Source organism: Trichosurus vulpecula, chromosome 4 (genome assembly GCF_011100635.1).
Source record: "Trichosurus vulpecula isolate mTriVul1 chromosome 4, mTriVul1.pri, whole genome shotgun sequence".
Lineage (NCBI taxonomy): Eukaryota > Metazoa > Chordata > Mammalia > Diprotodontia > Phalangeridae > Trichosurus > Trichosurus vulpecula.
The window spans coordinates 192648545-192673336 of record NC_050576.1 but is presented as its reverse complement, the minus strand read 5'-3'; the positions used below and the strand labels follow the sequence as shown (position 1 = coordinate 192673336).

Genomic DNA, 24792 nt, shown 5'->3' with positions numbered 1-24792 from the left:
CAGCCTCTTTGACTGGCTGAGACTGTAGAATTGCATCTGTGGCACTCAGCCTTTCCACCTCCTCTTTCTCCCATTTGTGCCTCTCACTCCTTTGCTGTCAGCATCTGGTAAGACATAATGGTCTCAGGGAGAGGCTTTAGGTCCTGTCCCATCTGAGGATAGCATATGACCCTCTGGATATGGGCCTTGCTTTGTGTTCTCCCATTTGAAGTGAAGGATTGGAAGCTACAACCTTGTTATGCCTCAAGGATGGAGGAGTGATTTGGATGACCCAGCCCAGAAACCTCTTTAGTCTTGCTGCATGTGTTAAAATATTCTCTTTTTTAGTGTTTAAATTCATAATAAAAACCAAAAATTTGAAAAACATTGTTATCAATGACTTAAAAGAAGGCATAAATGTTGAACATGGAGATGACACCAAGCTGGGACACATAGCTAACATACAGGCCAACCTAGTTGGGATCCAAGGTTATCTCAACTGACTAGTCAGGACAAATATAAAAAGATGAAACTTAAAAGGAAAAAAATATATAAAGGGTAGCATCATAGAAAATTAATTAATAAACAGAAAAGGTCTTTCATAACCATAGGAGGAAATTCTTTTGTTAATTGATGCTTTTTTTAATAAATCATATTCTTTTCCAAATACATCCTTACTACCATCCCTTATCTAGTGGGCTTCCTTTGTAACAAAAAATTTTAAAGAAAAAAAACAGTACAGCAAAACAAACCAACACATGGGCCACATCTGACAGTATAGGTAATATTTCTCACTCACAGTCCTCCACCCCCCACAATAAAAAGAGAGAAGTGCATTTTCTCTTCTCCTGGGCCAGGTTTGGTCATTATAAGTATGCTTCATTCAGTTTTGTTTTATTCTTTCTGTTTATGCTGTTGTTATTTATCAGTGTGTGTGGTATTTTCTTCATTCTACATCGTACGTCGTTTTATATGTCCCACCATGTTCCTAAGCAGCTAGCTGGTGCAGTAGATACAGTACTAGGCCTGGAATCAGGAAGACCAGAGTTCAAATCTGGCCTTAGACTCTTTGTGTGACCCTGGATGAGTCGCTTAACCTCTGTCTGCCTCAGTTTCCTCAACTGTAAACCAGGGATCTTAATAGCACCTACCTTGAAGGACACCTGGTTTCAACTCCATGGAACACAATGCCCCTCCCAGGATAGGCTCATTACGTCTAAACTTATCGCTGTGCTGCTAACTCAAGTCTTGAGTGATACCACCTCCCTTGGCCTCTTCTCTGATTGGAGGGCTGTCTTTTTGCCTTTCCTGTTGGGGTCAAGGTATAGTGTGTCCATCTATGGCTGATCAGGCAATACAAGCTGAAAATGGTCTTCCACAGGGTGGACACAAACTGTCCATGTGAACATCTAGAGTGGAGATATCTCTAAATTTTTGTGCCTCCCGTTTCTTTTGAGCTACTGCAATTCTGATTCACTCATGCAGCACAGCGTCTTCTTTGATGTAGGCACACCATGCTGGGCAGTCCTTTGCCAGGGTCTCCCATATCATGCAATCAATTCCGAAGTTCTTCAGAAAGATCACTGGCCAGTCCCCCATTACTATAGCATTTTTTGGTAACAAAACAGTGGAAACAAAGGGGATTCCCATCAATTAAATAGTGACAAAGCAAACTGTGGGATGCCAATCAACTAACATTTATTAAGTACTTGCTATGTGATGTGGATACAAACACAGAAGTAAGACAGCCCTTATCTTCAAAGCCCTTACATCCCTCTAGGGAAGAGATTCTTAACTTTTTTTGTGTCACAAACTCCTTTGACAATTTGATAAAGCCTATGGGCCCCATCTCAGAAAAATGTTTTTAAATATATATGTGACAGGTCCAATATCTACAAAGGTTTTCCTGTCCATACCAAACCCACCCCCCTGCCATGGGTTAGGTTACAAAAAGAAACAATTCTGGGACTTGATTTGCTTGGGGATGGAGTGAGATTTAAGCTACAGATGGCTTGTAGCTTCCTGTTAGCTTCTGGCTGTATTGATAGTGGCTTCCTGGTTACCCAAGGGCATAAAAAAAAAACCCACCCGCATGGGATCAGAACCCTTCAGACTTGGTGTATATCAGAAAGACCATTGGAGTAACCACATTCTCTGTTTCCATATGGAGGCAAGAGTAGGGGAGGTTGGGAAGGGAAGCTTCATCTACCCTAAGTATTATTACATACTGGTTGAATATCCTTTCTGGGTTAGGATTAAGTAAACCTCCTTTTGTCAATGGCGCAAAGGTCTCATTTTGTTCCAACTTTTAATCTGAACCAATATGATACTGGCCTGTCTGTCCCTAAAAGTGTAAAATAAAATACATAGGATTAAAGAGGAAACCAACTATAGAGAAATACAATTATCAAATTTTTTAAAAATAAGTTCACAGATTCCAGTGGTAGCAGTGTTACCATCAGTTCCTGTCATCCTCGATATGACAGCCTAGAAAAATCCAAAGTCAGTTTCAGCTCACCTATCTGGCTATGCAAATATGACTCCAATACCAACCACCACTCACCAAAGACCCTTCATGATGATCAAAAATCCTGAACCTCAAGAGCAGAAGTCGAAAAGAAGAAGCAGCAACTAACCCTTTTCATGAAGTATTGCTCTAGGACAAGCCAGTGACTCTGGCCTACTTGCTGCTCCTCAAACATAATGACACCCCATCTCCCAACCTCTTTGCATTTTCACTGGCTGTCCCCCGATGCTTGGAATGTTCGTACATAGTTGTTTGTCTCCCCAAATTCAATTGTAAACTTCTTGAGGTCAGGGACTATCTTTGTCTTTCTTTGTATTTGTAGAGCTTAGCACAGTGCCTTGTACACATTGTTGTTCAGCATCCTCAATGACCCCATTTGGGGTTTTCTTGGCAAACATACTGGATTGGTTGGCTGTTTCCTTCCCTGCACACATTAAGCTTCTTAACCTTTATTGCTGGTGGACCTCTTTGTCAGTCTGGTCAAGCCTATGAACTCCTTCTCAGAGTGATGTTTTTAAAAGTATCAAATAAAATACAAAGGATTCCAAAGGAAACTAATGAGGTTGAAATGCTGTTATAAAAAAAGAAGCTCAGTCTGACAGCAAACATTAAAGTAACTACTATGTGCCTGGCACTGTGCTAAGCTGGGGATACAAAGAAACAGCCCCCACTCTCCAGAAGCTCCCGATCTGGGGCAGAGACCACATGCAAACAACTTTTTCTTGCACAACTTTGTACAAACAAGATGTAGATGGGATAAAATGGGATAATCTCAGAGGGAAGGCAGTAAAATTAAGGGAGACCAGGAAAGGGTTCCTGTAGAAGGGGAGATTTTAGGGAGATTTGAAGGAAGCTGGGGGGCCAGGAAGCAGAGGTGAGGAGGCAAAGTATTGCAGGCTTGGGGGACAGCCCGAGAAAATTCGTGGAGTCAGGAGATGAAGTGTGTTACTGGAGGATGTCAAGGCAACATGTCACCTAAACGGCAGACTCCAAGTTAAGAACCTCTGATTTAATGTGACCAAAAAGGATTGATAATTTGCCCAAGGTCACCTAAGTTAGTAGCAAAGCCAGAAATTCATTCATTCATTCATTCCTTCATCCATCCATCCAACACTTATTAAGCACCTACTATGTGCCAGGCACTCTAAGCTTAGCTGAGGATACAAAGAAAGGCAAAAACAAACAAACAAACAAATAAAACAACAAAAAAGCCAGTTCCTTCTCTCAAAAAGCTCACAGTCTAATGGGAGATAGATCATCCAAATGACTATGTACAAACAAGCTGTATATAAAATAAATTGGAACAGAAGGAAGGCAATGGAATTCAAAGGGATTGGGAAAGGCTTCTTGTAGAAGGTCAGATTTTAGTTGGAACTTGAAGGAAACCAGGACAGCCAGAAGGAAGAGATGAGGAGAGAGAGCATTCCAAGAATGGGGCACAGCCGTAAAAATGCCTGGAGTCAGAGGATGGCAACTTGTGTGAGAAAGAGCCAGGAAGCCCAGTGTCACTGGATCCAAGTATGAGTGGGGTGAGGGGTATAGCAGTGTAAGGTGTAAGAAGACTCGAAAGGCAGAGATGGGAACCAGGAAGGCTGTGAAGGGCTTTGAATGCCAAATAGATGATTTTATAGTTGGTCGTGAAGGTGTGATAGGGAACCACTAGAATTTATTGAGTCGGGGATGATAGGGTCAGGTCTTCCCTTTAGGAAGATCATGACAGTCGAATGGGAGGATGGATTGCAGTGGGGAGAGATTTGTGGCAGGGAGACCCACCAGCAGGCTATGTTATGACATCCTCCTATCTGGAACCAGGGTCTTCTGACTACAGATAAAGGATTTCCTCCTTTCACCATGCCACACTCACGCACATCTGCCACACACTCATACGAGCACCTCTGAGGCTAAGTGTGTCACAGGTAACACACTGGAAGCACTAGACGTTTCGGACTGCAGCCTCTAACAGATTCACCCTTGATCTGATCAGACAGGCAGACACCTTCGGAGGGGTTAATAATCTTCCTTTATTCTAGTCTAGTCTTCTCAGAAAGGGCTGCTGATAATGGGAGCATGACTCCTACAACATTACCTAACAACCCTTCTTGCAGGGGCCTACGAGAAGGGGGGGCAACTACCCCTCAGTCTCGATGGGGTCAATCGAACAAGACATACAACACATAAAATGAAGATAATCTCAGAGGACAAGCACTCATGGTAAGCGATGGGGCAAGAAAGTCTTCCTGTAGAAGGTAGCTGGGGCTCGCTCGGGGCGCGGGGAGGTCACGTGGGCGCGCTGGGACGGCACCGGCGGACTTCAGCCGAGGACCAGAGGAGGCGCTAGAACAAATACAGCTCGGGAATACTCGCGCCTTCCTCTCGGTCAGACTTGGCGGGTGGCTGAGGTGCGCAGGCGCAGTCTGGGGAGCGCAACCCCACCCCCTCCCCACCCTAGCTCGGGTTACGCAGGCGCAATCTGCCGGCGGGAATGGCTGAAGTGGTGAGCTTCACGGTTCCTGCCGGGTCTGACAAGACTCTGTTTGTGTGGGAGCTGAGCCCCGGGCCTGGGGCCGAGGCCCTGCATGTGAGCCAGGCTTGGGGACGCGGGGAGAGAGGGAGGGAGGAGTGAAAGCAGATAGCTGACCGACGGCCGCCAGGATCCTGATTGGCTCTTACGTCCGGGCCCCTTCGTCCCCTGCCTCAGTTTCTCCAGCTCTCCCCGGTCCCTCGCCTCTTTTCCCGCCACTGCCGCCTCTGCTTCTGAACGTAGAGTGTCGGAGCTGGAAGGGACGATGGAGACCAGTCTCATTTTACAGCTGCGGAAACTGAGGCTCAGAGGGGGAAGGAGTTTTGGCCACGTACCGCAGAGGCAGGACTCGAACCCAGCCCTTGGGCTCTCTCCACTGCGCCTCACTGCCCTCCCTACCCAAAGACACAAAGGGACATTTCTTTTTTAAATTGTTCCCCTCTGTTAAACTCAATGCCGCCGGTGGGTCAGCAAACATTTATTAACACCTACTGTGTGCCAGGCACAGTGCAAAGGCCGGGAATACAGAAGCAAGCACTTGTCAAGCGCCTGGGGGGAAGGGCACTGGCTTGGGAGTCAGAAGCCCCGGGCTGGGATCCTGCCCCCTTCCTTACTGCCCCTGCGACCTTGGAAGTGGGGGAGGGGAAAGGAATAAGCATTGATGTAGCCCTCCCTGTGTGCCAGACGCTGTGCCAAGTGCTTTCCAGTCGCTTCATTTGATCATCACAAAGATCCCGGGAAGCAGGTGCTGTTATTAACTCCATTTTACAGTTGGGGAAACTGAGGCAAATACGTTATGTGACAGCTCAGGTCTTCCTGACTCCAGACCCAGCACACTGCCCATTGCACCACCTAGCTGCGCAAAATCATCCCAACACCCTCGGCCTCAGTTTCCTCATTTGTAAAATGAGGGGGAAGGGAGTTGGACTATATTCCTTTGGGGGCCCTTCTGGTTCTATGTACAGAGACAAAAAGCAGCCCCTGACCCCAGGCGCTCTGACCTCCCTTTGCAGGAGAATATGCCAGAACACATAACTCAGCTAAGGGGGGGGGGGGAGGTAATAATCACGACGGGGAATCGGGGGAGGGGGGCTTCCCGCAGAAGGTGGGAACCTGAGCCAAGCCTTGAAGGAAGCTAAAGACTGTAGGGAATATATTCCGGGCTTTGAGAGTAGGGAAGGTCGGGGGTTTTCAGAGTCTGAAGACTGAATGCAGATGGGGGGAAGAGCGGGTGGGTATCGGTTGCATGAGTGATGGATGGTTTTAGAAGGAGCAAACTGGAGGGTTTTCCGGGCTAGAGATTTCATGGCTTTCCCGCGGGTCCCTCCCGCAGCGCTCTCTGTTCACAGTGTTCTCTCGGTTCGGTCTTCTCTATTCGGTCCGTGTCTTTCCCAATGCTCCCGAGGTGGCTCCTGGCTTCTATGCCATTATCAAGTTCTACTCCGCAAGAGATGCCCGCACAGCCCAAAAGGCGTGTGATCAGAAACAGCTGTTTCAGGAATCTCCTGTGAAGGTGAGTATGCCCCCCTCCACCATCATAACAAGTTCACGGCCAAACGGTCCAAAGCACAAGATAGGAATCCTGGTTAACTTCATCTTTATTTTTACAGATGAGGAAACCGAGGCTTAGGGCTTAAAGCCTGGCTAAGGCCACAGAGCTTGTAAGCAGTAGATAGGAGACCCCAGAGATCTCTCTACTGTATCAACACTGATCCAAAAGTTTATCCTACCTATTATATAGAAAACAAATATGAGAGCCCCCAAAACAACCATCTGCTTGTATTTTACTACTAGGTGAGCACAATAGAATATAGCCATCTCCTATAGATAAGTTACAATATTAGGAATGCCTTATTTTCTATTAAACTGCCAAGCCCTGAAAACACGAATCCTAACTTGAGATGGCTGAAAATCAACCATAATGCATCTTTTTGAAAACATATTCCTTATACTCATTAATTTGGTTTCAGATAAGACTTTTTGCTCATCTCTACTACTAGGTCTTGTCTTTATGGTTTCTAGTTTCCTTTACTCACTCTGCCTCTTTCCCACCTGTAACAAAAATGCTTAGATTTTCCACTTTGTCTACCATGTAGTCCTCTCTCCAAGAACCTTTTATATCATGTCACAAGTTTCAGGCTAAAAAGACCCCAAAAGAGCATCTAGTTCAATGCCCTCATTTTTCAGATGAGGAAACAGGCCCAGAGAAATCAATGACTTTTTCACACAGGTGGCAGAGCTGGGATTTGAACCCAGGTCCTTTGATTCCAAATCCAGTGTTCTATTAAGCCATTTTTTTGCAACCTTTTCCATAATCTATCTTTCTTTCTCTAATTTTTTTAACCTTTAAAAAATAGCAATTTATTGGTTGGCAGATTAGGAGTTTTCTTTTTAATCCAGAAACTCCCTTATGAGTTGAGATTGGAAACTATTCTGCAATTTATAGTCTTAGAGAGGTGCCTGGGGCCACTCAGGTTAAGTGACTTTGCTAAATTCATATAGCCAACAGTATAGTCAGAATAGAATCATGTTGTCCTGGCTCTACGGCCAGCTCTGTAGCCACTAGGCAACAGTGCCTTAACTTAGCTTGTTAAGCCTCTATCATTAAAACGCACAAAACATAACCTCGCAGTTTTTTGTTAGATTAAAGCCAGACATTCACCAGTAGGCAACTGTGAATGTAAATATTTGAAAGGTTTCTCTATGCCATCTGGCCAAGAACCATTGTCTTCAAATATTTCCTCATTCTGGAAGTCATTGGCATACATTTGAACTAAACTATCTTTCAAACTAAGCCATATTTAAAATACTAGTCTATATTTAAAGGGAGTTTTCCAAGGAGCTATGATTTCATGGGTGTGAGTACACCCTCCAGCTATGCAGATGGCTCCTCATCCTTGCTTTCTTGTCCTGTTGAGTCTTGTGTTTCTTTCCATAATTCTTCTACAGAGCTTGTACTTAATGTCCTAGAGGCCATCCTCTACTTCTTTTACTATCCAATCAATGGCACTTGGGCTGAGCATTTAATAATTTTTAAATTACTAGAAAAAATAGGAAATGAAATGAGGCATGGCTACAGAAAATTATTCTGAGGACTTCACTGACAAGTGACTCTTTGTTCACCGTCTCCAGCCTTTTGTTCTTTCCACCACCACTACCCATCACCAGCTGAGGATGTCACCTGACATTTCTTGAAGTCAAGGACCAGCACTTATTTAGTCTATCTTAATAATTAAATCATCTTCCCCAAAATTCGCATCAAGAAATGAGGGAGCTATCTAATCAATCCTTTTAAAGAACTATTTGCCTCTTAATAGAGAGACTTGTTAGCCCTTATGAATTTCTATTGACACAATGTATGGTAGATTCTTTGGACATCCTTCAGAAGAACAGAGTTCATTCGACACCTTAGCACCCCTCCTGAAAGTTTACCAAGCCTTGCTTTGCTGTGCTTCATCGTGTGCGTTTCTTTAGCATTCTGTTCCTGAGATCATAGGCAAGGTGCTTTACTCCTTTGAATATCAGGTTTTTTTCCTCATCCTATGAAATGAGAGGATTGAACTAGGTCGTCTCTTCCGATTTTGAATTCCATGATCTTATTTTAATTGTTTTAAAAATTGTGTTTTCATGAAAAAAAATAATTGGCCATGTTATAGGCTTATACTCCTTTTTTCTCTGAATAATCTCCACTCAAGAAAAAATGCAGTTTCTTAATCTGTGAAGTGGAGGTAACCAATGGTGGGATTCAGCTGGTTCGCATCAGTTTGGTAGAACCGGTACCTAATTTTAGGTTAAGTTCAGCAAACCAGTTGTAAGTGGGGGCGGGGCCTGCGCCTGCCACATTAGCGGAGGGGGCAGCCCCTCAGCTCTGTTCGGTGGAGAACTGGTTGTTAATTCATTTGAATCCCCCCACTGGAGGTAATGATACATTGCTCAACTCAGGATTGTTTTCAGGAAAGCAGCCCCTGTATAAATGACTTAGGCCCCCCAGAGCACATATTCGCCTTAATTCTGTATGGCTTCTAGATAAGAAGTTGGAAATAGTTCCTATTAACTGTAAAGCCTAGTACCCATTATACAGAGCAAGCATTCTAGCATAGTGCATCTCCAGGGAGGCAGTTGCTGTCACATCTCTGTTAAATAATCATGTTTATGATCCACTTTCTTGTTTCATCAGGTTCGTCTTTGCACTAGACGCAAGATGCATCAGTATCCTGTCTATCCGCTCAGCAGCTTCAGATGCCAAGAACTGGCCAATTACTACTTAGGTTTCAATGGATGGTCAAAACGAATCATCATGGTAAACTCCATAGATTTTTACTTGACAGGCCAAGGTGTCCCTTCAGTTCCCAGTTAGGCCACATACTGAACTAGAATGGGATTAGAGATCAGGCTGCCTGGCCATTTGAAAGAGGAAAACATGTATCAGATCATATGTCTGAATCTTTCGTCAAAAGATTATAGACTGTTCAGAGAAAATCTTTGGAGATTACCTCTTTTTTGTTGCTTTTTATCTCATTTGCTCTGTAAGTTGAGGTGGTTGTCCTTGCCATATTTCCTTTGAAAATTATAATTTGAATTGAGATGTATTATGCCATGAGTCTTAGCTGAAATTGTTGGACTTAAGACAAAAAAAATCTGTGATCCCCAACAACTACTTTAAAATCTGCATTAAGATCCTGTATCTCAGAATTCGAAAATTCTATAGTTGCAGAAACTTTCTGACTTCAAAGTAATGGAAAACACAAGCCCAGCCAAGTCATCTGCAAGACAAAGTCTGAAGTACTTCTGTGCTTTAGAAGTGGTGTTGCCAGCCTATGGGTGTCAAAGTCGTGGTGCTGGCATTTCAGAAGAATACTTGGAGCCACAAGAAAGTCTGTTTCCAAACTTCATGCCATCATTGGAAGAAGGTTGAGATTTGCTTGGCCACAGAAACAGAAACTTGAGTTCAACAGGGGGACATTTTAGAGATGTAGACAGTCTCGATAAAATGAAAAATTTACTACCAAGCTGCCTCAGGAGATAGTAGGTTCCCCCTCCCTGGAGATTTTCAAGAGGAGGCCAGTGATCACTTACTGGGAATGTTGTTGAGGGAATTTTTGTTCATGTATAGGTTGGACTAGATTACCTTTAGGGTCCTTCCTAATTATGATATATTATGATTCTGTGAACTATCTTGTCCTGGGTATGGTGTTGTGACTTCTTCTAGCAAAGGACCTCTGGAGTATTACTGGTTATTGCCAGCCCTTGGGATAAGCAAACAGAGCTTTCTCCTGCTCTCATCTTTCTCTCCTATCCCTTAAAAAAAAATCCCAAATGAGCTGGCCCTAACTAAGGCCCTAATGAGGAAAGTAATATTTGCCTTGAGGCTTCTGATGGGCATTTTAAAAGCATACAGTGGAAAGAGGACTGGTTTGGGAATCAGAGGACCTGTGTCCAGATTCTGCTTGTCACTTATTAACTGTGTGACTTTGATCAAGTCTTTTAGCCACTTGGTGCCTGGTAGACTCAATGGCCTCTAAGTTGCCTTCCAACTTTAAATTTATGAATTTTGTATGTTGATTTATAGCAGTCTTTATTGACTCAGTAAAAATAATTATATTTGTAAAAATCTAGACAGACTTTTTTTTCTTTAATTTTGCTAACTTCAGGCAGAAATTGAAAGGAAACACAGTGAAATAAGTATAGTTGTAGGAGACTGCTTTATTTAGTGCCTGAATTATACCATAGCACAAAGTTGTCTTCACTGCTCTGAAATTTAGGGCTCTAAATTAAGGCCATGATGTATTGTGGAGCTGAGGGTCATACCCAAGAAACGAGAGCTAGCCTTGGCCATCAGCATTCTACCAACGACTCTTTCCTGATCCACAGTTCCAGCCCTTGACATGATGGCTTTGGAGTCTTCTAGGTTGGAATTTTAATGCCATAGCTTGAAAGGTTTAGGGGCAACTTGGTCCCATTTTCTATCTCCTTTTCAGTAACCCTAGCAACATCCTTATGATATGTGGAGAATAAAAGTATATTTCTGGTTCCCCAGAAATATGTGCACAGTGGGAAACAAATGAGTCACACTCTTGTACTGTCCTTAATTTTTAAATTTAGTCTTCAAGACTAAATATACTAGAAGATAGTTTTATTTTGGTAGTATCTAATTCTTAGTTTGAGCATAAATATTTTACTGTCATTCACTTAGACATTTGTAACTTAATAAGATTTTTATATGTCTTTAGGTCCATTAGAGTTTCTTATGAAAAAGAAGAAAACTCAGAAGTTGGCCATTCAGAAAGCTTTATCAGATGCATTTCAAAAATTGCTGATGGTGGTTTTAGGTAAGACTTTATCAGCCTTTAAGTACATCATTTAAATGGGTGGGCCAAAGGACTAGAGGGAAGAAGTATGGTATAGTGGAAAGGCATAGGATTTGGAGTCAGAATCTGGGTTCAAATCCTGGCTCAGCCACTTACTCACCTACCTCTCTGACCCTAGGATAAGTCACTCAACCTTTCTGTGTCTCAGTTTTTCATGTGTTAAATGAAAGGGTTAGTCTATGTTAGAGATATCAGACACATGGCCTGCAACACTCCCTGGTGTTCCCAAACCAGATTAAAATGAAATTGGGAAATTCTTAGCAAAACCAATGAAAATACAATAGAATATAGGTAATGTTAATATGTGGTTTTCTGAGTCAATATGTAAGGATCCTTATGTATGATTTACCGGCCTGCATTTCTTTTATTTTTTTAATCTGTGAATAATATTTTTTCGCAATTATATGTAAAAACAATTTTTAACATTTGTTTTTTAAAATTTTGAGTTCCAAATCCTCTTCCCTCCCTTTTCTCGTCCCCCTCCCTGAGACAATGAGCAATTTCATATACCGTATATATGTGCAATCATGCAAAACATATTTCCTTATTAGTCATGCTGTGAAAGAGAACACAGACAAAAGAAAGAAAAACATTAGTGGCCTTCATCTCTGTTTGAGTTTAATCCCACTGGTCTAGAAGACCTCTAAGTTTATTATTGTTTATTCGTTTCAGTCATGTCCAACTCTCTGTGATCCCATTTGGGGTTTTCTTGGCAAAAATACTAGAGTGGTTTGCCATTTCGTTCTCCAGCTCATTTTACAGATGAGGCAAACAGGGTTAAGTGACTTGCCCAGGGTCACACAGATGGTAAGTGTGTGAGATCAGATATGCACTCAGGTCTTTCTGATCTCAGGCCCAGTGCTCTATCCATTGTGCCACCTAGCTGCCACCTTCCAGATGAAGAAACTGAAATTCCATCAACAAATATTTATTCAGAGTCTATTGTGTTCCAGAGGCTGTATTAGGAACTGGAGATACGTAGACTAAAATGATAATGTCTGCCCACAAAGAGTTCATATTGTATCAGGAAGACTCACAAAGAAGTCTATATGAAAATAAATGTGAGGTAGTTTTGAGGGGACAGCAACAGCAATGGGGACAAGGAATGACCTTATATAGGAGACATCATTTGAGCTAATCTTTGAGGGAAATTCAGGATTTAAAGAAGCAAAGAAGGGAATGCATTCCAGGCATGGAAGACAATTTCAGCAAAGCACAGAGATAGAAAATGGGACACTATGAGTAAGGAAGAGCAAGAAGGCCAGATTGGCTAGACCAAAGAGAGCATGAGGAAGAATCATATATACTGTGCTAGAAAGGTAGATTGGAGCCAGGCTGTAAAACAGAGATCACTTTTGCTGCTTTGTAGAAAATAGATTGGAGAGGGGAAAACTTTGAGGTAGGGAGACCAATTAGGAAGCTGTTGTACTTGTCCAAGTGACAGGTGATTTGTCTGAATTCAATTGGGGAAAAAAAGGAATACGGAAATTCAGAAGTAGAATTGGTTTGGGAAGAATGATGAATTCTATTTTTAACATGTTAGATTTGAAATGCCTGTGGAGCACAGTACAAAGTGTTCAATAGATGGTTGGCCATGTGGGCCTGGAGCTCAGGAGAGAGGCTGGGATCTGGGAATCATTTTCATAGGAATCATTGAACTCTTAAGAACTGGATCACTGAGAGCATCCAGAGAGAAGGGCACCCATCCCAGGAACCTGGGGCACTCCCAGAGTTGGGGAGCATGTTCTCCTTTCTGCCTGAACTTTCTCAGCACAAGGCACTGTGTTAGGTACTGGCATGTAAAGACACAATGGAAAACAGTCCCTATCTCAAGGAACTTAGATTTTCCACTCCTGGGGGGATACAACCTATAAACACATACCTGTTTATATGACAATATGAAGAAGAGGAAGAAAACATTAATAACAAAAAGGATCTGGAAAGGTGTTCCATGGGCGATGGCACTTGACTTGAAATTTGAAGGATGCTAGTGACTGGGGAAATGGAAGTAAAGAGGGAAAGCAATGTAAGCTTGAGGAAATGCATAGACACAGTAGTGGAAAATAAGGAATTTGGGGGAAAATGAGGAAGCTCTTTGAGCTAGAATCTACACTCCAGTCCATAGAATGGAGTTTTAAACTGGAAAACATTGGTGAATGCCAGATTGTAAAGAGCTTTTGCTGTTGTAACAACAATGCTACTTGCTGCCACTGTGGCTGTGTAAAGGCCAATAACAAGACCAACAATACCAGCACACAGGAAGGCTGCTAGCACAGGTTTTTTTGATCCTCTTTTCTAAGTAAAGCAACTTTAAGGGGTTAACAATCTCACTTTAATCAAACATACATATATCATTCACTTAGTTCAGGGGAAAAATCAGCACCCTGAACTTCAGAGAAAACACAAACAGAAATTACAAGCAGAAATTATGTAAACAGAGCAAATAAACAAATCAACAGACAGGGCTTCTAGCTGTCTGGCCAAGACATTACATACATAGTTACCAGAGAGAGAAGCATCAACATCTGGGTTTTCAAAGCTGGGGGTGCTGCTTCAACGGCTTACCCAGAGTCTCATCTCCAACACTCTTAAAATGAGTGTGCCCCCAAAGGCAAAACGCCAACCTCAAATCTTATATACACATCTCAAGGTCAAGGGGCATCACAACCACATGGCTCAAACTCCTGTGAACTAGGCCTTCCCTTGATGTAAGCAGGACATCAAAGACTCCTGATTCAATCAAAGATTTCTTAGTGCTGAGAAGCACTTTCAGAACAAAGACAATAAATAGTTCACTTTGCTTACCATTACATTTGAAAGGCAAGACTCATCAAAGGTACTTGATTACCTCAGCATTCTAAAAGAGAAAACAAAAAAAGTCCCACCCTAATTACCATAACAACTGTGGAGGTTGTATGTTTTCCTATAGGTAGTCGGTATCCAGCTAAGTGTAGTGAGCTTGGGAATGGCACAGACTAGTGGATTAAGGGCTTTACATGGTTCCTATGGTAACTAAAGAGGGCTGACCATCATTTTTTCTTCCTTCTCAATACAATGCCATTTGCCTTATAAATTCTAAATATAAAACACTTCTTGCTACAAATTTGCCCTGACCTGGCATGGATAGGTTCTGCAATATAGATGAAATTACAAATTCTTTGAAATGCTTCCATATTGTGATAATAATAATAATGATGATAATGATAATAGCTAACATTTATGTAGTACTGACTATGTGCCAGGCACTATACTAAGTGCTTTACAATTATTATTTCATTTGATTCTCACAGCAACTCTAGGAGATAGGCATTACTATTTTTCTTACTTTTTTTTTAAGAGAATGTCTTATCTTGTTTTATTCTACTCTGTTATCATAAGCACATAGGTTCATTTCTTGCTCAAATTGCTTCAGTGGTTGTATTTCTTTTTAAAATATGTGATATACTGCTGTAATCATGCTTGTATCTTATTTAAAGTTTTTGCATTGATATTCATTAGGGAAATAGGCTCATAGTTTTCTTTGTCTGTTTTCACTCTTCATGGTTTAGGTATCAGCACCCTATGGTGTTATAAAAGGAATTTGGTTGGACTCCTTTGCCTAATTTTCTAAATAGTTTCCAAATAGCCCTTTCTTTAGTATTGGAATTAATTTTTCTTTACATATTTGTTAGAATTCACTCGTGAATCCATCTGGTCCTGAGGACTTTTTTTAGGGGACTCACTGATGGCCTGTTAAATTTCTTTTTCTAAGATAAGGTTATTTAAGTATCCTATTTCCTCTTCTGTTAATCTGGGCAATTTATGTTTTTGTAAATATTCATCCATTTCACTTAGATTATCAGATTTATTGGCATGTAATTGGGCAAAATAGCTCCGAATAATTACTTTGATTTCCTCTTCATTGGTGGTGAATTCACCCTTTTCATTTGTTTCATTGTCTGTGTTACCTTTTAGCAAGATACAATTTCCTTGCTTATTTCTTTTAATTAGGTCTATTTTTGCTTTGTCTGAGATCATGATTCCTACCCCTGCTTTTTTTTTACTTTAGCTAAAGCATAGTAGATTCAGCTCTAGCACCTTACCTTTACTCTGTGTCTCTCTGCTTCAAGTGTGTTTCTTGTAAACAACATATTGTAGGATTCTGTTTTTGATCCACTCTGCAATCCATTTCCGTTTTATGGGAGAGTTCATCCCATTCACATTCACAGTTATGATTACTGTGTATTTTTTAATTTCATCAGAATAGAAAACTTCTAGTTTTAGAACTAGAGAAGTCTCTCCACTGATATGGATATAACTTATAGTCTTAGATGTTTGCCTGGGATACCAGGAGGTTAAATAACTTGCCCATAGACACACAGATAATATGGTGAGACTTGAACCAAGATCTTCCTGACTCTAATGCTCAGCACTTGCGCTCTCGCGTGCTCTCTCTCTCTCTCTCTCTCTCTCTCTCTCTCTTCATATTCTATCAGCTTAAAAAAACCACAACCCTTCCCTTCATTTTATACCTTTTTCTCTTGTTTACTTTCCTTCCTTTGGTGCTCAATGTAGTCCTGGCTCTTGGCAGAAGACAGTGCATCCCTAACCACCTTTTTCAGTCCTGGTCCAGTGCATTGAGTCCTAGAGGGAGTGTTGGAATATAACTATTCCCACTCCCAGATGCTTCCTCCCTCCTGCCATCTCTCAACAACCCCTGCTTCTTTGAGGTTCACTCTAAATATATTATCTCATCCAGATCCTGGTGGCAGTTATTGCCTGGCTCCCAGGCCACTCTATCCCCTTTTTCACAGTCTTCCTCCCCACTCCAACTTCTGCCGTTATACCCAGGGACTTCAATATATACATGTCAATATTTCCTCACATCTCCTGGTCTTCCAGTTCCTCAATCCCATGACCAACTCCTTCACTTCACCTCATCCATACACAGGAAGGATCACACCTTTGATGACCTTTACTCCCACTTCCATGATCAAGAAGTCTAATGTCATTCAGCCATAACAGTTTATCATTACATCTCTCCCTATCCTTCAGTCCTCCTAAATCTATCCATACTTTTACTCTTCCTGATTATCTATCATATTCCCCACAGTACCTATTCCAGACTTCTTTCTCTCTTTAATCCTCCCACACTTGTCCTCCATCCTCTCAGAAAAAACCCATAATTTACTCAGAAAATAAAAGCCATTCACTGTGAACTCCCTTTTCTTTCCTTTGCACTTCAAAAGCCCTTAGTATCATCCCACATTAACTCCTTTCCTCTAGCTTCTGAAAAAAGAATCCCTTTTCCTCACCAAGACCAGTCCTTCTCTATGTACCCTTGATCTCCTTTCAGTTGCCATTAGCAGATTGCCCCCATAATGATCCCTTCTCACTCTAATCTTCAACCTCTATTTGTCTACTGGTTCCTTCTCTGCAGCCCACAAACTATCCCATGATCTCTCTCATCCTTAAGAAAAAAAAAGAGAGAACTCATCCTCTCAAGCTTTCTGATATTGCCAGTCACTTATCATACCATTGCGTTCTGACTTCTGACCTTATCACTCAACTGAAGTTGCCCTTTCCAAAATTACCAAGGATCTCTCAACAACTAAATCTGCTGGCCTTTTCTCAGTCCTCATCCTTCTGACCTCTTGGCATCATTTCATACTTTCTCCTCCTAGTTGTTTTCTTGGAGTTTTTATGACACTGTTTTCTCTTGATTGTCTGCCTACTGGTCTGATCCAGTCTTCAGGCTTTTTTGATGAATCATCAGCCACAACACACCTCCTAACTATGATTATACCCTAAGACTGTCATGGGCCCTCTTCTCTTTACATCCTTGGTGACCTTACTAACTTCCACAGATTCAGTTATCCCCATGCACACATGTCCAGCCTTAGTCTCTCCTGAGTTACAGTCCTGCATCACCAACTGCCTTTCGAACATTTCAAAATGAATGTCCCATAGGCATCGCAAATGAAACATGACTCAAATAGAACTTTTGTCTCTCACCCAAACCTATCTTCTTACGATTGTCCCCATTTCTGTCTCAATGCCACCACCTTTCAGTCACCCACTTTTGCATCCTTGGAATCATCCCATATTCCTCACTGTAACTCATCTTACATATCCATGCAGTTGCCAAGTCTTACTGATTCTATTTCTCCAACCTCTCAAATCCATCCCCTTCTTTCTACTCAGTCACCTCTTAAGCTCTCATACCTCTTACCTGGATTATTTGCTTGCCCCATCTCAGGTCACTTCTCATGCCAATCAATCCCGCATCCATATGCCAAAATGATTTTCCTAAACTATATGCCTGACCATCTCATTCCTCTGATCTGAACTCCAATAAACAGCTCCCTGTTACTTGAAGGATTAAATACAGACTCCTCTATTTGGCATTTAAAGCCCCTTCCCTACCTGATTTCAACCTACTTTCCAACTTAGCATACATAACTCTCTTTTCATACACTCTTTTAGTCCAACCAGACCAGCCTTCATACTTTTCCCTATACACAAACCTCCATCTCCAGGCCTTTGAATGAGCCCAGAGAGGGGTTCCAGGCTCCTTGTCTGGAAAGTATTTCCTCCTCACTGTTACCTCTTATAATTCCTAGTTTACTTCAAAACTCAGCTCAACCTCCAACAATTCCTCCTATTTCTGAACTCCAGGGCCAAATAGAAAAATCTAGTCCATGTGATAGTTCTTTCAAATACATAAATACCTCTATTATGTCTACCCTGGATTATCTTTTGTCTAAGCCAAAACAGCCTTGATTGGGCCTCCTATGACATGAGCTCAAGGTGTTCCACCCTCCTGATTGCCCTCATTTGAATAATTGACCACAGATCTAGAGTTAGAAGGGACCTGAGAGGCCACCTAGTCCATCCTCCTTATTTTATAAATGAGGTAACTGAGGCCCAATAGATTCGAACTTAGGTCCTTTAACCTTAAATCCAGGATTTTACCCATTGCACCATGCTGCCCCTCCACCTTATCAATGTCCTTTTTAAAATGTAGTGAAAAGAACTGAGCACGATATTTTAGTATATAGAAGTAAGACGTCCATATTGTCTGGAAGCCCTGCTTTTTTATGGTTTTTTAATCCTCTGCTGTGTTTTTCAACATGAATTTTTTAGCATTCCCCACCCCCTCCTTTTTTTTTTTTTTACCATTTTTTTTAACCATTTTTACCATTTGCCTGCTTTGCATTGAAGTTACCAAGTGTGGAGGTGTATGTTAATTTAATTAAGAGTGTCTTACCAAGTTCTTCATACAATTTCCCTTTCTCCTTATTCTTTACATTAGGTGTTGGTGCATAAGTAGCAGTTATCTTCATAATGACCCTTTTTCTCAGGCCAATCATGAACACTGCAAAACAAGAGGACCATACATCTCATGAAGTTGTTTCATGTTTCCTTTTGATGCACAATAAAACCAGCTCAAAGAAAAATGTGTTTGCTCCAAGCTGTCTCCTTTGTAGTCTGCCCCTACTTCTATCACCAGGGTAGTTCTTTGTACAACCCCTAGCACAGGAATTTAGATGATGGTGATAAGACTGAAAGGCTTTTTAAAAGAAAAGCCCTATTGTTGTATGTTACACTGAGGAGACCAGGGAAGGAAGAATAATTTCTATATTCTAGATAATTTTGACTTGAACCCTTTTTTTTTGTACATGTGAGTCCTTTTCTCTTTTTTTCTTTCTTTTTATTTAATATTTTTAGTTTTCAGCATTTATTTTCACAAGAGTTTGAATTACAAATTTTCTCCCCATTTCTACCCTCCCCTCGACTCCAAGATGGCGTATATTCTGGTTACCCCGTTCCTCAGTCAGCCCTCCCTTCTGTCACCCCACTCCCCCCATCCCCTTTTTCCTTACTTTCTTGAAGGGCAAGACAGATTTCTATGCCCCATTGCCTGTATATCTTATTTCCTAGTTGCATGCAAAAACTATTTTTTGTTAAACATCTGTTTGTACAACATTGAGTTCCAAATTCTCTCTCCTCTTCCCTCCCCATCCACCCTCCCTAAGAAGGCAAGCAATTCAACATAGGCCACATGTGTATCATTATGTAAAACGCTTCCACAATACTCATGTTGTAAACGACTATATTTTGCTCCTTCCTATCCTGCCCCCCTTTATTAAATTTTCTCCCTTGACCCTGTCCCTTTTTGAAAGTGTTTGTTTTTGATTGCCTCCTCCCCCATCTGCCCTCCCTTCTATTGTCTCCCCTTTTTTATCTCCTTTCTTTTTCTTTTCTGTGGGGTAAGATACCCAATTGAGTGTGTATGTTATTCCCCCCTCAGGTCAAATCCAATGAGAGCAAGATTCACTCATTCCCCCTCACCTGCCCCCACTTCCCTTCCTACAGAACTGCTTTTTCTTGCCACTTTTATGCCAGATAATTTGCGCCATTCTATCTCTCCCCTTCTCCCTCTCTCAATATATTTCTCTCTCATCCCTTAATTTGATTTTATTTTTTTAGATATCATCCCTTCATATTCAGCTCACCATGTGCCCTCTGTCTCTGTATATGTATATGTATATTCCCTTCAGTTACCCTAATACTGAGGTCTCATGAATTATACACATCATCTTTCCATGTAGGAATGTAAACAAAACAGTTCCACTTTAGTAAGTCCCGTATGATTTCTCTTTCTTGCTTACCTTTTCATGCTTCTCTTGATTCTTGTGTTTGAAAGTCAAATTTTCTATTCAGCTCTGGTCTTTTCACTGAGAAAGCTTGAAAGTCCTCTATTTTATTGAAAGACCATATTTTGCCTTGGAGCATGATACTCAGTTTTGCTGGGTAGGTGATTCTTGGTTTTAATCCTAGCTCCATTGACCTCCGCAATATCATATTCCAAGCCCTTTGATCCCTTAATGTAGAAGCTGCTAGATCTGGTGTTATCTTGATTGTGTTTCCACAATACTCAAATTGTTTCTTTCTGGCTGCTTTCAGTATTTTCTCCTTGATCTGGAAGCTCTGGAATTTGGCAACAATATTCCTAGGGGTTTTCTTTTTGGGATCTTTTTCAGGAGGCGATTGGTGGATTCTTTCAATTTTTATTTTACCCTCTGGCTCTAGAATATCAGGGCAGTTCTCCTTGATAATTTCTTGAAAGATGATATCTAGGCTCTTTTTTCGATCATGGCTTTCAGGTAGTCCAATAATTTTTAAATTCTCTCTCCTGGATCTATTTTCCATGTCAGTGGTTTTTCCAATGAGATATTTCACATTGTCTTCCATTTTTTCATTCCTTTGTTTCTGTTTTATATCTGGATTTCTCATCAAGTCACTAGCTTCCACTTGCTCCAATCTAATTTTTAAGGTAGTATTTTCTTCAGTGGTGTTTTGGATCTCCTTTTCCATTTGGCTAATTCTGCCTTTCAAGGCATTCTTCTCCTCATTTGCTTTTTGGAGCTCTTTTGCCATTTGGGTTAGTCTATTTTTTAAGGTGTTATTTTGTTCAGTATTTTTTTGGGTCTCCTTTAGCAAGTCATTGACTTGTTTTTCATGGTTTTCTTGTATCACTCTCATTTCTCTTCCCAATTTTTCCTCTACTTCTCTAACTTGCTTTTCCAAATCCTTTTTGAACTCTTCCATGGCCTGAGACCAGCTCATGTTTTTCTTGGAGGCTTTTGATGTAGGCTCTTTGACTTTGTTGACTTCTTCTGGCTGTATGTTTTGGTCTTCTTTGTCACCAAAGAAAGATTCCAAAGTCTGAGTCCGAATCTGAGTTCGTTTTCGCTGCCTGTTCATGTTCCCAGGGGTATGACTGCTTGTGGAGTGTAGAGTACTTTGTCCCAAGCTTGAGGGGCTGTGCTGTTGTTTTCAGAGCTATTTCTACACAGCAAGCTCTGCCACACTATCGCTACTCCTCCCCCAAGAACCGCCAACCCAGACCCGACTCAGATCTAAGCTGGCTCTGTACTTCCTCTCAGATCCGCCACTTAATTCCTCCCACCAGGTGGGCCTGGGGCCAGAAACAACTGCAGCTGTAGTTCTGTCCTCAGAGCTGTACCACCTCCAGTACCCCCCAGGGTGGTAGCTGAACCCCGAACTCCTTTCACTCTGTCCCAGCAGCTTTTCCCATTAACCTTCTCTGTTGAATTTGATGTTTGTGGGTTAAGAAGTCTGGTAACTGCCACAGCTCACTGATTCAGGGCACTAGGGCCTGTTCCGCGCTGCTCCTGGTCTGGTTGGTCCAGGTGCGGCTCACACTGGGCTCTGCTCCCAGCTCCGTGGGATAGACCTTACCTCGTGACCATCCGGGCTGTCCTGGGCTGGAGCCCTGCTTCCCTCTGCTATTTCGTGGGTTCTACAGTTCTAGAATTTGTTCAGAGCCATTTTTAAAGGTGTTTGGAGGGACCTGGGGGGGAGTTCACACAAGTCCCTGCTGTCCAGCTACCATCTTGGCTCCACCCCCGACTTGAACCCTTTTTAACTATATTACAGAGAGTGGTAAAGTAGCTGTGGAATACAGACCCACTGAAGAAGGAGATTCTGCCACAGGAGAATTCGAAAACTTGATTCAAGTATGTGAAAATTCAGGCTTGAGTGCTTCCTGGCTGAGTTTCAAATAACTCCTTGATTAAAATGGGGAGGTGGGGGGAGAGGGGGTGGGCGGGGGCGAGAAGGAAAGAGTTCCAGGTTTATAATCCTAACTTTGGAACTGCTTTAGAATTCTAGGAAATGTTGTTGCTTGTCCTGGAGCCCAGACCCATAGAGTGAAGAAGAGCTGGTTCCCTAACTCTGAATCCCCAAGCCCTCCACACACAGCTTCCCAGGAGACCCATAGTCAGAGGGGGTTCTCCCCATCTCGGAGATCACACCTGAAGTTTCTCCAGAAGTGAAGTTCAGGGTACAAGATGAGAGTATCTCATAGTGTTCCTACAGTTGGAGGCATAAATGAGGGAAATAGTAGTACTGTCATCTGAATTATGCCACATAGACTCTTCTGAAGCCTCTAGGGATCCTAAACAGGCATCCAGTTACCAGGGAGACAGTCCTTCTGGCCCCATTTGGATATGTGTCATGGGCTGCTTGGTTGGTTTGTCAGAGAGGCAACATAAAAGACATGGCTTCACAAGTTTCCAGGGAGAAAGTTCACTGTACCATTGCAAGTCAGACCCTTTCTCAAAAATTTATCATGTTAGAAAGTTGCCTGAGCCACTGAGAGGTCAGATGCCTCAAGGGTTTAGGTCACACAGCCAGCTTGTAACAGAGACAGGACTTTAACCTCAGTCTTCCTGATTCCAAGGCCAGCTCTCCATGTTGATATGTTGTAGCCACACACACACACACACACACACACACACACACACACACACACACACACACATTCACACATACTTTGTTCTAGTATCCTTTTTGGGAACTATTTGGGAATTGAATTTTATCATTTCCTAGAGGTGTAATGTTTGGTTTTGGTGGGGAGAAGCTGGGTGGGGTGGCTGAGTTTTTTTGTTTGTTTTTATTTTTTACTTTCTTGATTCTTGAAAAATGTTGCCACGTAGAGTAAATATGTTTTTAATTCAGCATAAATATGGCCAATCCCTAAGACTTTAGACTTCAACAGAGATTGAAGCTTAATAAGGATAATTTGCATTGAAATTCTGAGGAAAGAGAGACTTAACATTGACAATAAATACCATGCCTGATACTAAAATATATGGGTTTTAGAATAATTTGTAATAAGTTATTTCTAAAATGGCCATTTCTGGACAGCAGTGAGGTAGTGAGGAGTTTCTCATCATAGATGTTTGGGCCAGGTACTGGATAATCAAATTGGAAAGATATTGAAGCAGGGATTTCATCTACCAATCCAAGATGTGACTGTTAAGGTCCTTCCAACTCAAGGATTTTAATTATATAAAACAGTGACCTGGAAACCCCACATATGTTATTGATAAAAAATAGAAAAGAAAGCTGTGCCTTACTGTGCTTGTATTAGTACTGAAATGTTTAGAGGGCCCATCTTAATTTCTCTGCATTATTGGTACATTCTAGCGCAGGGGTGAGGAACCTGTGGCCTTGAGGTCCTCAAGTGCAGCGCTTTGAATTCAAACTTCACAGAATGATTTATTCTTGAGGACCTAGAGGGCCACATGTGGCCTCAAGGCCAAAGGTTCCCCACCCCTGTATCCTCTAGTCTGTCATTTAATGAATGAATGCTAGGAGAGCAAAAGCATGAAGATGATGAGTATATAGAGAACATGGCAATTTTAAAAATATAATGTCATTCCAGTCAGTGTATGAATTGGACCAGAAGTCACGTTCTGACCCTTCCACCTGTGTGACAAGTGCTCTAGGCCACAATTTTCTCACCTATAAAACAAAGGGTCAAGACAGACAGCATCTAAGGCCCCCTCCAGCTCTGGATCTATGGTTCTATCTATTTACAAATTTAATGTCACACTTTTTTTCATTAAGGTCAGTGATGTTTCTTCTTACCAAGGAGAAGAAGAATGTCTCTCTGATTTCAGCCTGGACGAAGAGTGATCAAACTTCAGCTAGCAGCAAACTTGCCCTTCCCTGCCCCTGCTGGACAAAGCACACACCCGACACACCCTGGGGTTTCACCGAGGCATGGATGGGTTTGTGTTCCCGACACCTGCATCCCAACCCACCCTGTGATCAGGGCAGCAGGATAAAGCTGAAGAGGGAGGGAGAGGTGGACAAAAGTACAGAACCTGTGCTTATTTGGTTTTTTTAAGAGAGATGTGAGAGAGGGGGGAGGACTAAAGCTGACCTGTACCTGCACCGAAGTAGGGAATTTGGGGTGTGGAAACTCCCCTACCCCTCCTATAATGAATACGTAATGTAGAGAGTGCCATGGACAAGGCTTGACCCTGCACTTAGTGGCCTCCCTCCCACTCCACCCTACCCTTATTGATTAAATAAAAGATTATGGATTTCCTCGGAATTCCGCTGGGGGTGGGGCTTGTGGGGAGGGACCGAAGCCGTTGCTGGGCAACAGGGCAGGCTCTCTAACGGTGGTCGGTTGGCTCCTTGGCTAGGAAAAGGCCCCTCGGCCTGGGTGGGCTGCAACAACAGAGCCTCCCCATGTCGGGGCTGCCCCTGCCCCAGCTCTGTCTCTTTATGTTGCACTTGCTGGCCCTGGCGGCCCTGTCTCCTCTCTCTGCACTAGGATTATCGGGGGCAGAAAGGGTGACTCCCGCGATTCACGAGCGGAGCGGCCACCAGACTCAGCCTGGGGTCGTGTCCCAGGCGCTGGCTTTGCTTCCGGATCCAGAAGCTGTTGGAGCTCAGGTGCTGGGGCTGGGCGAAGTATTCACTACGGCCTCGGTTACGTCCCGTGCCTTGTCCGTGCTCCCGAATGTATCTGACCTTGCGTCTCCCAAGCTTACTCCACCTCCAGATCCGGAGCCAACTCCGATCTACCT

The 24792-nt window shown here is 42.3% G+C and overlaps 1 protein-coding gene across 1 annotated transcript; it reads left to right on the top strand.

The window, feature by feature from the left end:
* Window positions 1-4988: 4988 nt before the first annotated feature.
* RDM1 (RAD52 motif containing 1) lies at window positions 4989-23887 on the top strand. Its single transcript, XM_036758034.1, has 7 exons — window positions 4989-5084; window positions 6361-6540; window positions 9205-9327; window positions 9736-9901; window positions 11258-11356; window positions 21842-21921; window positions 23819-23887. The coding sequence occupies exons 1-7, from the start codon at window positions 4989-4991 to the stop codon at window positions 23885-23887; spliced, it is 813 nt and encodes a 270-aa protein (XP_036613929.1).
* The last annotated feature ends 905 nt before the right edge of the window (window positions 23888-24792 follow it).

Bases quoted from the DNA above. Each gene is read 5' to 3' on its own strand.
- RDM1 (XM_036758034.1), top strand. From the start codon at position 4,989: ATGGCTGAAGTGGTGAGCTTCACGGTTCCTGCCGGGTCTGACAAGACT. The intron at 5,085-6,360 runs GTGAGCCAGGCT...TCCCTCCCGCAG, and splicing joins CTGGGGCCGAGGCCCTGCAT to CGCTCTCTGTTCACAGTGTT. The intron at 11,357-21,841 runs GTAAGACTTTAT...ACTATATTACAG, and splicing joins ATTGCTGATGGTGGTTTTAG to AGAGTGGTAAAGTAGCTGTG.